Source organism: Halichoerus grypus, chromosome 10 (assembly GCF_964656455.1).
Source record: "Halichoerus grypus chromosome 10, mHalGry1.hap1.1, whole genome shotgun sequence".
NCBI classification, from domain to species: Eukaryota; Metazoa; Chordata; class Mammalia; order Carnivora; family Phocidae; genus Halichoerus; species Halichoerus grypus.
The window spans coordinates 7,806,708-7,823,584 of NC_135721.1; the positions used below are offsets into that span (position 1 = coordinate 7,806,708).

At 42.9% G+C, this 16,877-nt stretch overlaps 1 protein-coding gene across 3 annotated transcripts in view; it reads right to left on the minus strand.

Moving 5' to 3' along the window:
- NOL10 (nucleolar protein 10) overlaps positions 1-16,877 on the minus strand; it is an 83,275-nt gene that overhangs the window by 39,598 nt on the left and 26,800 nt on the right. For all 3 annotated transcript variants that reach the window (XM_036097561.2, XM_036097559.2, XM_078055970.1), the window contains one exon: positions 12,585-12,637. In XM_036097561.2, the coding sequence (XP_035953454.1) occupies positions 12,585-12,637 (53 nt within the window). The remainder of the gene's footprint in view (positions 1-12,584; positions 12,638-16,877) is intronic.

Here is a 16,877-nt window from a genome sequence, read left to right on the forward strand (position 1 = left end):
CATATTTGAAATTTTTCCATAATAAAATTTTCAAAACGAAGTGTCAATATTATCTATTCCTTCATGTCAGCATGTATTCTGTGAGAGCCTGTTAGCTAGCAAACGCCACAATATAGTAAACACACAGAAGTCCTGCCCTTGCAGAGCTCACACGAGAACATGTTATCAGAAGACAGACAAACTTTCTTGGGATTTGAGAACACTGAGTCTAAGTAAGGACGTGCGAGTCCCAGAACTTTGTTTTCTGTATACGTCAAGCCTTTTGAACGAATGTAGCCCCAAATTCTTGCCTATTTGTATAATTTACCTTCTATTTTTAAGGAGAAAACACGCCAAAAACTCAGAGTAGGTAATGGGCATATTAACCAAAGAAACTGCCACATGATTCAAGTGGTCAGGCATACTCAGAAGCTGTAAACAATCCCTGGTTGTGGACACTCTATTCTGTCACCACTACCTACATGACCACACCAACAGGACACGGGAATACTCGATTTACTTCCAACTCCATCTTGTCCAGAAGAAGTATGGTAAAGACATCAAACCAGTAAACATCAAGATGTCCTAACAGCCAGAGAGCTGGGAGACAAGTCTTTTGGTCTGTATCTGATTCAAACTGAGTAACTAGCACCTGAATAGGAAGTTGTCATTTATTTTCAAGAAAATGGGGCATGCCAGACAAGTAACCGTTTAAGCAAAACCAAACACCATCTGACATATTAATATAATAAAGCATATGTCACATGTGCATCAAATATTTCCATATGAAAATGACAGGCATCTTACCTAGCCAGAACGAAAATTAACCTTTGAAAATGTGACGGGATGCTCAGAAAGTTGCTTCCTGAGTGTTGCACATGAAGGCTTTCTGTAGGTCTGCCATTCTTATGACCTAGTAAGTTGTCATCAGAAATGGAAATGGAGAGGATTTCCATTGTTGGGAAAAATGCCTCACATACTATGCTGCTGCCTGAAAATGTTTAGATTAAAATAGGAAGCCCACATTTCCCCTTGGTAAAGATGCAAACAACTTGTTTGTATTAGGACACTTTATTAGCCACGTGACTTTTGCCTTCACTTCCCATTTCATAGTGATGAACATATAACTGACAAATTACAAACAGCACGCCATGCCTTCTAAAACAATTTCATGCATAAAATAAAATTCAATTACAACAGGTTTGCTGTGAGCTTGGGTTGGAAAGGAAACACACACACACAGGGCATCTGCTCTGCATTTTTTTCCTTTTGTTCATCAGGAAAAGGTAATTAAAATACACAGGATTTGGATCCAACTCTTCCACTAACCTGTAAGTGCCTCACATTTTTTTTCTCCATAAGATTAAGTCCTTTACTTTTTATAAGATATCTTATCCTTCTAGATCTTAAAGCCTTATTAGCTTTATCTTTGAAATGGTTTTCTTGGAGAACAAAATTAAGTGTATGTCCCATTTGCATTATTATGAATCAAGACATCTGAAAAATATGCATCTTTGGTCTGAAACCTGAACTCAGTTTACAATGAACTGTGTTTTTTCTTCAAATTTGTCGTTTTCTTCCTTGCAGAAGCTCTGAAAGTTCCATCCTCCTCCCTTTTCCTGTACTCTCAGTCACAGACATTCACCCCTGCAGTCCGACACCCCACCACTTCCTCTACCTCATGCAGGTGCTTTCCTCCATGACCTTACTCTTTCCCTACACCCTAAAAACATGCCTTCTCTAGATGTGAATGACGACACAACTCCTGAACTCCCTTCCGAGCTTGCTCCGACCCTCAGCCTGTAAAATATTTCTCAGGGAACATTCCCACATTAAGAGCCCCCAGACCACCCCTTCACTGGATCACCTTGTCCTCCACCCCATTCACAGGTGGCATCACTGCCAACATTCTGCTGGACATTCGCCCCTCGGATTTATAGCGGGAGAGAACTCCCGGGTCGGGTCTCTTTGTTTCAGAGGCTGCCGCTAAGCCTCTTATATAGACATCAGGCTCTAAAGTCAAGCAAGTATAACCAAAATTAAATTTGAAAATCCCTTTGGGATAGCCTTCAGGATGTGAAAGAGCACACTGTCCTCAGTGTTGGAACAGGGCAGAAACACTGGGGGACTTACATCTAGTGGCCTTGTCATGCCAAAAAAAAAAAACCAAAAAAAACCCCAACTCTTAAAATGATCAGGATTGCACTCAGTGTGGCAACACTATGAGAGATACGAGGGGAAACAGCTTTGGAAGAAAACAACAGATCCAACAGCCCTCTTCTAGTGGCATTCCTCATCTCGACCATGTAACACAAAAACGAATGGACTACTTTCTCTCTTCTCCCAGGAATGACACATATCTAGGACCTTCCTCCATGCAGAGGAGAGAAGGTAACTGATCACATACAGTGGACCCTTCAGGAATTAGGACTGAAGTCTCCTAGTTGAGAAAGGCTCGCTCCCCTCCCCACCCAGTTCAGTCCAGGACATGTGCCACCGCGTGTAAGGGCCACCACGTAACTGTCACTGTGTGCTCCATCACTCTAGCCCCCAGCACCCTGAAGGACTTCTATTTATACTTATGTAAGCCAGGTGAACTTAATTATGGGATTGTGCTATAAATTTAGTCCATGGCCACTAAGATATTCCCAAATGCAGAGAAAATATAACAAAATATTAGCAAGAATGTCTTTGACTAGTGAGACTGATTGGGTTTTTCCATCTTTTTTCTGATATTTAAACATTTTTAAAAATAGCTATAACTTTTTTAAAAAAGATTTTATTTATCTATTTGAGAGAGAGAGAAAGAGCACGCACACGGGCAGAGGAAGAGGGACAAGCAGACTCCTTGCTGAGTGCAGAGCCCAACACGGGGCTTGATCTCACAACCGTGAGATCAGAACTGAGCCAAAACCAAGAGTCAGACGCTCAACCAACTGAGCCATCCAGGTGCCCCAGCTATATATTACTTTTATGTTCACACACAAAACCCACTTTTTAACTACTCTCCAAGAGTCTATAATGACACAGGGAAATGTCAATTAACTGGGGAAAAAGCAAGATATGAAACCACATAATGTTTCAGATTAAAACAATGGAAAAAATACAGCAGAATGTTAATATGTTTGTCTTTGGGAAGTGGAGAGATGCTGGATTTTTCTCCTGCTTCTCTTTATTTGCCATTTTCTATAAAGAGCATGCTCTGATGATATAATGGAGGGAAATGGACTTCAGTTTTAAAAATCAGATTTCTTATTTTAGCAACCAGATTTCATCACTGCTTTCTCTTTCAATAGTTAACAGCCAAACTAATGGCATTCGACTGCTCTTTCTCAACCCGGCATCTTATGTGATCTGTTACAGACCGGACAATACCAAGTCCTATTTCCGAAATCATTTTCCTAGTTCATACTTACAATTTTACCACAAACTTTTCAGTATATCTCTGTTTTGCTCAAAGTACATTCCTTCCAAAAGCTACATCAAGAGATCTCACATCTGGGAATCTCCATGTGCACATAATGCCAAATATTCTCTGTCACTGGACTCCTTGAATTTAAGAGTCATGACCAGCTGAACATCCCCAATGTGCCTGGCACATGATACGTGATCGAATAAATACATCTATTCCTGATAAGAGCATTCTTCTTCCATAGTTCAAGAAACTAAGGCTCAGGCGGGATAAGTAACCCACTCAAGGTCTCAAAATTTGTAAGTGATGAAGCTGGTATTCAAACTCAGGTTAGATTAATTACCAAATCTCAGTTGTTTCCACTCTGCAACGTGGACTGAAGAAATGCCTTCGAGATCCAGCTCTGCCCAGCAACTTGTCATCTAACCTTGAACAAATAACTTGATTCCTCAGCTATAAATTAAGGAGCTGGACGAGATGACTTTTAAGTTCCCTTCCTTCTCTACTGTTCTGTGCTTCAAAAGCTTCCCCCGTTCCCTTACAGCACACTGAAAATTCCTTCAGTGAGGAAACATAGAGGAAACAATTCAGCAACTACTTGTCCAGCTTCTGTTCTGTCTTGTATCCTTTGTACGCTAGCGAATCCCCCAGGGGGGTAGCTTTCTTTACATCTGGCACTACCTCCCAAACCAAGAGCGTATGTTGCTACTGGCATTATGAAACAGGAATTTCTAACAAAATTACTTCTAACAGCTCTCTGCCTAAATGAGCATTCTAGCTGAAAATGTGTCTTGTCACTTTCAGGACTGAACACGGACACTAGTGTATTCAGGGCCATTCACCACACACCAGGTGGCCAGAGAGATCTCCCATCTGGGAATCTCCAAATATCAAAGGAGTGCAACCAAAAGGGCTTTCAGTTCTGGCTTTGAACTGAAATGGATCAGCTGGACCAATCACGGTCTAGATTCAAACCCACATCTTAGCAGCACGCACAGCACTTCCGGCAACTCCTGCTTAAAAGCAGAGGGACGCACAGGGAGAAAAACGAAGGCATAATTTCCAATCTTTAACACAGAAGAAAAGCCGACCTTTGCACAAATTTCAAAAAGGGTCCAACAAAAGCTAAATGCCCGTACTTTCATATTTTCCTTTTGTATTCTTCTAGGAAAGAGTTTATCCTCTTAACAGCATCGCTATTAAATCTTCTGGACAAGGTACTACTTTATAAATCTGTCAGCACTCCCAAATACGAAGATTGCGTCACTCCAAGATGTTCTGATCTGGCTGATTAGAATGTACAGCAGAGCGAAGGAACTGATCCTTATCCTACCGTATAAAAATCATACTCTGGCACTTGTGAGCCACGTTCTCCACTTTCGTGATTCAGTAGTGGTAGCACAAAAAGGCAAATGCAAAATTCTAATTTGGTATAACAGCTAAAAATTAACACTGCCAACCAGCCATCGTGGAAGCTGACAGTCATTATCTAAGATTCTCCAAATCACAGTCCTCACTCTCACACATAATCGTTTTATTAATTTTTCCACACACGTTAATTGAATGCCTACAGTGTAGCAGGCATCGCTTTAGGTGCTAGAGGTCTAACGCTGAGAAAGCCAAAACATGATCCCGAATCCATGTTTTATATTTATAAATTTTATTTTTACATTATTTATATCATGATGAGGAAATACGTAAATTTTTAAGTAGATAAATAAGTGAAGGAAGATACTGTGCTTTCATGGAAAACTATGCATGGTCTGCAACAGGGGCTCGCAAACTTTTTCTTAAAGGGCCAGTACATATTACAGGGTCTGTGGGCCATCGGGGCTCTGTGACAATTATTCAACTCTGCCATTTTAGTCAAAAAGCTGCCAAGGTCAATACAGACATGAATGGGTATGCTGTGTTCTAATAAAATGGTTTATAAAAACAGGTGCTGGTGTTTAGTTTGCCAAACCCCTGATCTAGAGCACACCCTTCGAGATGATCGGATTCTGATTTTATGGAATTTATTTTACAATTCTGTAAATGCAGGCAACTGGTAGCAATGCAAAATACTGTCTATAGACATGCACAGGAATTCTGTCCTGCACAAGTAACCCTCCATGCCTTTGAAAAAGCCGATTTGTGTCCATTTGCACATGCCCAATTCAACAGAACTTTACTGCATGTAAATATGTGCCTTTTTAGACTTCTTCTTTGATCTGGTATAGCTGTGTCTGGTTCCCTCATTTAATTAACAGGCTAAATAAAAATTTTAACACGTTCAGGGCGCCTGGGTGGCTCAGTTGGTTAAGCGTCTGACTCTTGATTTTGGCTCCAGTTATGATTTCAGGGTCGTGAGATCCAGCCCTGCGTCAGGCTCCGTGCTGGACATGGAGCCTGCTTGAGATTCTCTCTCTCCCTCTGTGCCCCACCCCCACCCCTGCTCACACTCTCAACCTAAGATAAATAATTTTAGCACATTGATTTTCTATCTATGTGAGAGTCATGATTTAACCGTTTTCTGAAATTATCTTTTAAGTTTTGGAGGTCTCACCAAGATGCACATTGGATTCACAAGACAGAGCCAGGTAAACTCCACCACCTGAGAAGTGTACCTCACACAACCTACTGAGGCCCAGCCCAGCTCTCCCCCTGACTCCCAGAGGTGAATGGGGGGGGGGCAGCAGAACTCTGCTGACTGTTTTTCTAATTTTAACTTTAATTTTCCTGTCTACTAATTTCATGTGTTGGTTTTGGTTCATTTATGTTACTCCCCCTTGGTGGCAGCAATCGTTGGGGATTTGGTTTCATTCTCTATTTGGTGATCTCTGTAAATGCATTAATGGGTTATAGAGATCTATTCTCCAACGGGTGAGAGAAAATGGAGACTGGATTTCTGGCCTTTTTCTGCTTATAGGGCCTTTTAAATTATGAAAGGAGTTATGTTAAGCAAAGTGATAAGCCTCTGAAAGGTTTTAAGCAGTAGAGTGATATAATCCAATTTATGTTTGTTTTGTTTCTTATTTTTATATTTTATATCACTCTGGTGTTATATGGAAAATAGACTGCAAGAGAACTAACAGAAAAAGAAGAAAGAGCAGTTAAGAGGCCATCCTGGTAATCCAGATGAAGGGCAGGAGCCACAACACGGGAACACGGCAGGATCTGAACCAAACCAGAAAGAGAGTCAACGGGACAGATGGAGAAGGAGGCATGACGTGGAAGGGGAAAGGGAATGAGGCTGGCTTCTATGCTCTGGGCCTAGGTAACTGGGTGGATGGCGAGTCCTCTGCAGAAACGGGAACACGTGGAAGGTGTGGGGTAAGGGTCGGGAGCTGGGATCGAGAATTCCACTGCGGACCTATCAAATATAATGTGCCTATTAGATCTCCAGGTGGAGAACCCAAATAGGTTAGTGGATACATAACTGTAGCTCAGAGAAGGAAAGACTAGAGACGGAAAGTTGGAAGTTATCAGCATTCAGGTGTCATAGAAAGCCTATGGACAGACAAGCTCCTGAGGGAAAGAATATAAATAAAAGCGGCAAGGACTAACATTTGAAGGTCAAGAGGAGAGAGGTGAGGCTCAAGCCCTGGACCACACACAGAAGGAGCAACCAAAGAAGGCTGAGAAGGGCCAGCTGGACAATAGGAGGAAAACCCAAGAGAATATGGTGTTCTAGAAGTGTTTCAAAGAGGTCTGGTTGGCTGTGTCATGTGCTATTTAGAGAGAAAGTTAAGTGATCTGTATGTGAGATCCACGTCAAGGAAGCAAGGGCACTTGATCGTTCGTACAGCTGACTCTCCAGAAAAGCAGCACTTTCTTGGTTGGCCGAAATTCTCTCTGCTGTCTGCTTTGTTTCTAGAGATTATAAATTATGGAACAAATCCGTCATTCACCATTTTGCCCCCAGGTATATGCTGTGATTATGAGACAGAAAGGAGACCAAGTCTTTAACCCTAAACTTTAAGATTAAAACAGGGAAGGTAACACCTACATAGAAAGGAGACCTAAAATATCTATATAAAATGGAGAGTGATAATTGGGGCCTGATCCCCCAATGATATTCCTCTGTCACTGCACCCGGTCCTCTCCTCCACAGCACTTAGCTACACACTTGTTTACCACCACCCTCCCCTAGATTGTGAGCTCACAAAGGCAGGGTAGGAAGACAGTTGCATTCACCGACGCATTCCTGCATCCAAGCACATGCTCAGTATAGTATTGCTGAATAAACAGAAGCACCAGTCTCCTCCATTTACTTTTATAACACAGGAAAAGACAAAAAGGCCAACAGAAAAAAGAGCAAAGGAGTCACCCACCTAAGAATTTTAAGCACTTACTTTTCAGACACTGTCAAGTCTACCAATATAACTTATTTACAATTTGGATAACCAATAAAAATATGTTGTCTTCTTAAGAGGTGAAGGTAAGGAGCAATTGTTAGGAAGCACTCTCTGGCTATGTTCCTAAGTCTTCTGGAAAATTATGCCAAAGCACCCCAGAGCAGTAATATTTGAAATCCTGGACTTAAAAAAAAAAGATGCCATATCTGAGAGTGGCCACATAGCAACGAACAACAAGTATCCAGAAATACCTCTGTACCAATCTGACAGAGTGACCGAGTTCAGAACTAGACTAACAAATTCAATCTGCCACAGACAGAGCAGGCAAAATCATTTGTACCGAAGTTTCTTTGTTTTGGTCACACAAGTCTATCAAGCAGAAAATACTGAGAAAATTCCAGTACCCATTTTTAATCCTCTGCTGGAGCAACAACCCAATGCGCCCAAACGCAAGCATCCATATGGTGACTAGAAAGTTTTCACGCCACTTCCTAAGAGTAACTTCCAAATGCTACAACTGATTTCAAAAGCACTGACCCCCCCAAAACCAGGCAATACTCACTGACAGTGTGCCTCCCTGAGGACCACAGCATGGACGTGTGACCCAAACCAGTGACTAAGGCCCTATGAAGACAGGAGCACATGAACCCAGTGATAGTATTAGATGCCCGAGGCTCTACCACAGGCCTTTCAGGATTGGTGGTAACTCAATGAAGTGAAGAGACTTACACTCATTCTTTAGTTTGAGCCTTTTATTACATTTCACAACTAAAAAATGTTTTATTTCCCTTGGCTTTTCATGCCTTTGTGAAGATGTGTGTGTGTGTGTGTGTGTGTTTTTATAATTAAATGAAGCAAGTATTCTTGAGCGTTTATGCTTCTTAACACCTAGTTATCTCTATTTGCAAAGACAGAGTTTTATGGGTTTTATGCATTATGTTGGCTGAGTTCCAGTGCTATTTCCCAACAGAAACAAAAGTGCTAGGGCAGGTTAAATATAATCCTTTATGTTTTTATTTGAATATTGTTTTTATTTGTAATATTTCAAATTGTGGACTTATAATATTCGAAATCCTGCCCCATTTTCAGGTACTTTGGCTCCAAAAATACTTTCCAAATTTAAAACATACCTTTAAATAGTGAATGTTAAAATATTTAATGCTTGGCTGATTTTTTATGAATAATAAAAACATTTCAATAAAACAATAGTTGTCTTTTTTCCTAAGAAAGTGTTTTAAAATACTTAACTACCAATATTGACTATTGGGTTCAGTGACACTGCATATAATCTTTATAGTGGCTTAAATTACATGTTTTATTTTTTTGTTTGTTTTGGGGTTTTTTTTTTTTTTTGAGGGCATCTGAGCGGGAAAGGGAGAGGGGGAGAGAGACTCTCAAGCAGCCTCTAAGCCCAGTATGGAGCCCAATGTGGGGCTCAGATCTCATGACCCTGAGATCATGACCTGAGCCAAAATCAAGAGTCAGACACTTAACCGACAGAGCCACCCAGGTGCCCCTGCATGTTCTGAAAATAGATCTTTAATTGACTTTTATTCTTCTAAATCAAATAGCTTCCTAAACAAGTAATGATGCATTTTCCTTTTACATTTTTCCTCAAGGTTACACATCCATACATATTATCAAGCGTGCAATCAACTCTCCAGTCGTGAGGGGTTTCGGGAGTTCCTGGCACACTGGGGGCTTGGAACTCAGGGTCATCCCCAACAGAAACAATATTAACCCACACTGGCTGGGTTTTGAGTTGGGTGCCACAGAACACTTGGACTCCTTCTAGAATCCACACAGTTGCCAAAGGTTTAATTATAAAAAAACTACCCTAAGATTAAATTACATTGCAGAGGAAAACCAAACCTAAAAAACTATTCCTGGCATTGGTGTCAGAAGCTGCAGTTGAATTAGACAGTGGAATTTAAAATGCGAACAAACAGGCAAAATAACACTTCCTGGTCTCTGAGAGGGGGGCAAAAAAAGGAGTGTACTGAAAAAACAAGGAAAGGGCTGGAGAAAACCCACCTGGCCATGAAAGACTAGTCAGTTATGGGGTTCCGTACATGGCAAAGTGAATACATCAGGAATTATATCTAATCTATAAAGACTTCAAGTATTCAAGAAAATGGTATCAGATAGAGACACAAAACTTAAACTAAAAGAACATTAAGCAGTCTTCCTTTTTTAGTACAGGCCCAAAGCGGGGGGAAAAAGAGCTTTCATACCTGATTTATAAGATGTTAAAACAAATCACAATGCAAACCTCCTAAATTTGGCATGAATTGTATATTAAAAACACACTTCCCCAGTTTTATAGGCCTCAAACAAACCGCTGTGCCAAATATCAGCTTGGTAAGTTTGATAAAATCTTATGAAAAATGGCAGGCTTTCAGACCCCTGGGCTCTCTCCTTGCTCTGAATGAGTCTTACAAAAGAACAGGTTCCAAGTAAAGGCGAGGGCACTATAAAAGCTCATGCAGCTCAGGGTAAAAAGGCAGGTCAGGAAGGAGCACTGAGTACAAGTCCCAGCACAGTGCTAAGCTGGGCAAGGACGCCGGGCTCCCACTGCCGCCACATGCAGCCACCTGGGAGCCGCCCTGTGGGCTTTCTTCACAGCCCTGGTTAACTCCAAGCTACAAAGCAGAAACTAAAAAGGTCTTCTAAGATAGGCTAACATGTGCCACGAAAGCAGTTTCTCACCACCTGGCCAGCACTAGCCCTTATCATTCATGTTAATTAAAGTCCCTATTACTTGGAACAAAAAAAAGCCCAACCCAAGAGCCAGAGAGAGTGAGAAGTGAATAATGGGTCTCCTACAGGTCTAAGATGATATAAATGTCACAAGCCAGGCAATGAAAACGAATGCAGATAACCGGGGGGACGGGTGACAGAGGGGAAGGGGACCGAGAGTGCGCTCGTGGGGAGCACAGAGCGATGGACGGAAGTGCTGCTCAGCATCCCGCACACCTACAAACAATGTCACACTGTGTGCTAATGACATGGCAATTAATATGAAAGCAAAACAACAGAGACAACTAAAAATGTGTTAGGTACTTTTAATGCCTTTCTGAAGTTAACTGAAGAAACCAGGTACAAATTTGTATACAAAATACGACTTCACACCAGTAACATCACAACTGAAAAATACTACATCCCAGTATTAATAGTGTTTTTAATACTATCAAGGGGAAATGGGTGGTTTCTATTTCCTTATACTTTGTAAAACACTTGGAATAAATAGAAACATGATACATTGTTCATCTAATCAATGTTGTGTGCTTGTTCCTTTTAAAGATCATTTTAAAAAATGTAGAAGAAGTTGTGTGCTTGTTCCTTTTAAAGATCATTTTATAAAATGTAGAAGAGGATACCAAAGGGATAATAATTTTTACTATTCCCTGTCCTCTTCCTCCTCATCCACCCGTTCCCCAAGCAGAAAAAGGGCTGCAGTCTCTGGTCCCTCCTCTCTCTTACTCCCCGTGTCCCATCATCCCCATGTCCCATCAGCGGCCAAGCCCATCTTCCAATCCTGTCCCCACTGCCACCTGTGGAGCACAGACGGGGGAGGTGGCCCTAGCACACAAGCACTCAGGATGGCCCCTCCTGGCCCCACAGCAAGGGGCTCTGGGCTCTGAAGCCTGTGGTTCCTTATCCTCTTAGTGGGCCTCCTGATGCGGCCCTCCGTGCCCTTAAACCACCCCCCTCCACTGGTTGGTTCTCTTCTCTTCTTCTCTTTCCTCCCATGACAGCCCTCCTCATGCTGGACTCGAACTGCCTCCTTTCTTCACTCCCTGCCAGTGAACTCCTTTGAGGAAAGGGGCAGTGTTCTTTCTACACACCATCACCCTGCCGGCATTCAGTATCGGACCTGACTCACAGTTGATGCAATCAAGAAGACGGACAAACTGACAGGAATACAGAAGCAGTATCGGAGAGGCTGGGGAAAATGGAACAAGTGACAACTTAGAAAAACATAAAAGTTTGCTGCTAGAATGGTCTTCGTTTCACTAACAACCAAAAGAAGTATCTCAAAGTGCTTTCAACAACTTACAAGTTTCCTGAAACCACAGAGAGTCGACATCCACCAGAACACTTTTTTGGGGAAATACACCATTAAGCTATTTCAAAAGGACAATCGTAAATATGAAGAACTTTCCCAACTGGAGGCTGACAGCAGCTACAGAGTTTACCTGCCCGAAGGCCTGCTCTGCAACACTCCTCACCCCCACCCTCTTCTCCCCAAATCTCAGAAAGGGAGCTGTTTACCGGCCGGAAAGTAATCTAGTGCCAACTCTGTCCTACGTGGTTTTCGGTTTAGGAGATCCTACGTCCCCATGTCTCTTTCTTCCTGTAATCTAAAAGGTAAAGGTAGGGAAGCTTCTGTCATATGCAAGAAAATTCTTGAAGGAAGAATAAAAGGCCAGGCCAGTGACTGCAGGCCACCACTGACCAGGCCCATCTGAGAGTTTCCTCAGGCGGAACTTACTTGTAAGAGAAACAAGATGACTGAAGGGCACCAGGCTGTTGGTTTAGAATCAGACCTCCTGAAACTAACAGCTTAAAGCTCAAGATTCTGAAATACTTGGAAACAAAAACTAAATGTAAATCTGAAGAACAAAGACTAATTCCTAATGTGTATTTTAATGTGATAGGAAGCAGTTTCCCATAAAAGAATGGTGAAGCATTATTTTCCTAGCTCCAGGAAGCAAAGTGAAACTACAAGTGAGTCCACTATGTTTAATTTACACAACCGCATGCAGACACAAAGGCCTTCAATACAACCAGTTTAAAAATAAACTGTCTTTGCTTATCCTATTTTTACCATAACTACTATTCGTATTACTTACCGGAATGTAATAGATGCCCATCTTGGGGGTTTCGTTGGCAGTAAGAAGCATCCCTAAAAATAAATACAATGAAAAAGGTAAACACATGGGGAAGAAAAAGGTGCCCTTTTCCATTTGTTTTACACTTGGAAATGTTCCGGGTGCTCAGAAGACGGCACATGGCAGAAGAGCTGGGCCTGGAGGCCGGGTACCCTAGGAATCAGGTCATGGGCTTCAGTCTCTGATCCTCCTAGATGGGGCACCTTAAGTATCATGAAGACCAGCATCCCCACCTGCAAAATGCTCAAGCTGTACTAGCCAAGTAAATAAGCAGTTTCCGCTACGTGCTCAGGTCTACATCAAGTTTGCGATTATCCTTAAGGGGGAGAGTCTGACACTTCAGACACATAGAACGTAGTTCGGGTGCAATATTTATAATAATAATAATAATGAAGAAGTTAAGAAAAAAAGGCTTCTTTCTGTTAATCAGGAATCAAAGAACCAAGGCAAAGCAACTCCCACAAAATGTCACAGCAAAGTAGTTCCTAAGGTTTGCATTAAGCTTCACACCTGAATTGCAAACAAAACGACGGACTTCAGGGGAACGCTCTCGCTGTAGCTACACCAGGAAAGACCCATACAGCATCTAACAGCCCTTACTCTACCCAACTAATTCACTAGCAAGGGGATTTGAACAGACTCAATAAACAGAGCCGCATTTTAGGAAAGCAGAACTGAAGTATGGGAAAAGTTCCTGGCATTCGGTGAAGGCATCCCCCCAACCACAGGACAAACAGCACCCAGTGACCCCATGATTCTGTTCCAGTTTTGTTCTCTGCTCTCTGCCGCATCTGCAACCTTCTCCTCCCCACAAGCCTCCCGAAGCAGCGCCAGTCTTCCCAGCCCCTGTTCCAGAAAGACGCACTTTCCATACAACTGAAATCAGCAACCGTCTGGGGAGTTCTTTACAACTTACTAAGCGCCTTCACAGATATTACCTTGGTGAACATGCAACAAGTCTCTGAAATAAAGAAATAACAACATCCTCATTTTACAGATGAAAAAAAAAGTTCAAAGGGACCGAGTGCCCTGTCACAAGCTAGAGGATTTTAGAGGCAAACCTTCTCCTACACTCTTTAGACACGATGAAAGAGGTCGTTGTGGGGACTGAGGAGACAGATTACAACCAAAAAAAAGGTTCTTGCTGAAGATATTCTCTAAGCCTGGCTTCACTGGCTCGATTCTGAACACAGATCATTCAACAATGACATTCCGCAAGGAAACGCAATCACACCAACCCAACAAACCAGAGAGAAGCCTCTAATCTAATTACCCCCAAAGAACCCAGACTAGACAAAGCAGGCTGTTTTCACAACGGAACAGGATCTCACTTGACCATATATGAACAATGATACAAGCTGACCTCCTACCAAACTAAAGTGGGGAAGGTCAGGACTGAAACCAATTATGAATGAGAAAGAAAAACAGGCAACCTCACAAAGCCCAAGAACAAAAAGCCGAAAAAAATCAAATCCATTAAATCAGTAAAAGAAAGTTAGTTCAGCAGAAATTAAGATGATCACAGGCAAGAGAGGAGGAGAGTGTGAGGCACTGTGCCAGGAACTTTACTTTCAGATAACAATGTGGCCTCAGAAAGTTAGATGATTTGCTCAAGGTCACCACACAGCTAAGAAGGAGAGAAGCTGATATTCTACCGATTCCAAAGCCCGTGGAACGCAGGACTCTCCAACCACAATCACAACTAAGAAAAAATGAAAAGACTTCTTGCAAATAATAAAAAATTTCAAAAGTACAAGTATAAACACCATACTACAAGAAGAAAAATGTTAATATAATGTCAACCGGAAAGCAAAAGACAACTGTACATATAGCATGAGGACCACGACTAAAAACATATGAACACAAGATGAATACAAGAATTCTCTCATGGAAACAGTAACAGTACTTGGGAATAGATGGTGGAATTATGAATGGTTTTTCCTCCCCAGTTTCCTTCATAGTGATGATTATAGTTTCTTTTTTTTTTTTTAAGATTTATTTATTTGACAAGGGGGTGGGAGGGGAGAGGCGCACAAGCAGGGGGAGTGGGAGAGGGAGAAGCAAGCTCCCGGCTGAGCAGGGAGCCCAATGTGGGGCTCGATCCCAGGACCCCAGGATCATGACCTGAGCCGAAGGCAGATGCTTAACCGACTGAGCCACCCAGGCACCCTACTTATTATATTTCAACAATGACAATATCAATTTTGAAAGAGAGGGAGACGCTCAGTGCCTAGAGTCAGAAGAACCCACCACCTCAAGTCTGATTTCCGCCGTTGCGAGTGCTACCCAATGTGCTGTGCGGCCTCACGGGACAGCCACAGAGAATCGGATGGAATAGCAGGGCCCTCCCAGGAAGCGTGCACACATCGATTCTCACCTGCATGTGCTGCAGGGGCTAAAGGATCCACTGAGGCTCAGAGTTCAAAATCCGAAACGGTGCTCTCTGCCAGTGCTACTGAGTCCACTCCCAGGGCCGGTGTGCAAACTGGGCCCCAGCCCGGCGGGAAGCGTAAGAACAGAAGGGAAGAATTTAGAAACCCGTGTAGCCTTGTGACATTGTCTTTTCCTTGTAATTCATTTTTATTACGTTTAGGAAAGTATCGGGCTGCCACGGGTTGGAAACTTCAACACAAAGGAAAGACAAGATCTCAGTCCTTCAGACACACACGCACCAGACGCCGGCAGTGGTCACGGCCGTGAACAGTGCAGAGCAGACAGCCTGTGCGTGCGGGACCGCGCCCGAGAGGAGGACCCCCCCCATGTCGGCGTGGAGCGTGTGGCCTTCCCCGTCCCAGTGCAGGCAGTCTCCAGAGGCTGGACGGCAGCTGAGACCCACACGGGTACATGACAGGACCACTCGGCCTCACTCCGGGCTTTCTGGGCAGAAAGCGGACATGCTGGAGCCAGGCGGAATGAGCAACATAAGCAGGACGGAGGAAGGAGCCGGGAAGGCGGCACCATTTCTCAATATTCTGAGCCACCTCCGTATTAGAGAAACATGACAAAACAGTAATCGTGATTTGGCTTTAATTACTTCAAAATGAGTAAGTGAGAAGATAAAGAAAGAAGAAAGTGTTAGCTTTTCTAAAATATGATTAAGCTCACGATGATTAAGCACAAAGCAGCAAGAGCGGCGTTAAAGGGAAAGGAGCAGTGCGACGGAAAGCGAAGCGCGTGAATCAAGCCTGCTCACATCCAAACCTCAAGGCGGCAGCCAGGCTACTTGTCCTACTGTGCCTGCCAGCTCAGGAAATAAATTATTTGGCTATTTTTTGTGTTTGATTCAGTTCTTGTAAGTTATATGACAGTCAACTCGTTCTTCTGTCCAAAACATCACTCTTAACATTTTTACCTCTCAGAAAAGTGTACTTTGGAAGGAAAAGACCTCGTGATCTCCCTAACCCAGGGACTATGAAAACCAGCCACACAAATCCAGGGTGAGGGACATTCTCTGAGACTACCGACCTGATCCTGGAAAAGTCCATGTCATGAAGAAGGCCAAAAAAAGAAAAAAAGAAAAAAAATGACGGTGGGGGGGGGGAACACGGCTGTTACGATTAAAAGAAACTAAACATGGCCACACCTCGAAGTAACACACAGTCCTGAATACAGCCTGGTTCCAAACAACAGGCTATGAGAGGCATCTGGGGGACAATGGGGAATGCGAGAAGGGACTGGATGTCTACTAGGGAACTAGAGTTCTTAGGTGGGCGGGCGGTACGCGGACTCCTAGAGGAACGTCCCTGCTCCAACAAGACGGACGCGGCATGCCCGCAGCCGACTTCAATACCTCGCAGCTCAGCAGCATCCTACACTGGGCAAGACCCCCAAGTCTGGGCCGGCACCGTGCGACAGGAATACTATGCAAGCCACACGTGGGATTTCATGTTTTCTAGTAGACACATTTAAAAAAAATTTTTTTAAACAGGTAAAATGAATTTTAATATATCTTATTAACCCAGTATGTCTGAAATATTTTCACATAAAAAAATTAAAGATCTATTTCACTTTTTTTTTTTTTTTTAAGAAAGAGAGCAAGCCCGCATGTGTACAGGCACATGCATGCGAGCAGGGGAGGGCCAGGGAGGGACAGAAGGAAAGGCAGAGAGAAAATCCTAAGCAGGCTCCACGCCCAGCATGGAGCCAGACGCAGGGCTCGATCTCACGACCCTGAGATCAGGACCTGAGCTGAAATCAAGAGTCAGAGGCTTAACCGATGGAGCCACCCAGGCGCCCCTATTTCACATTATTTTT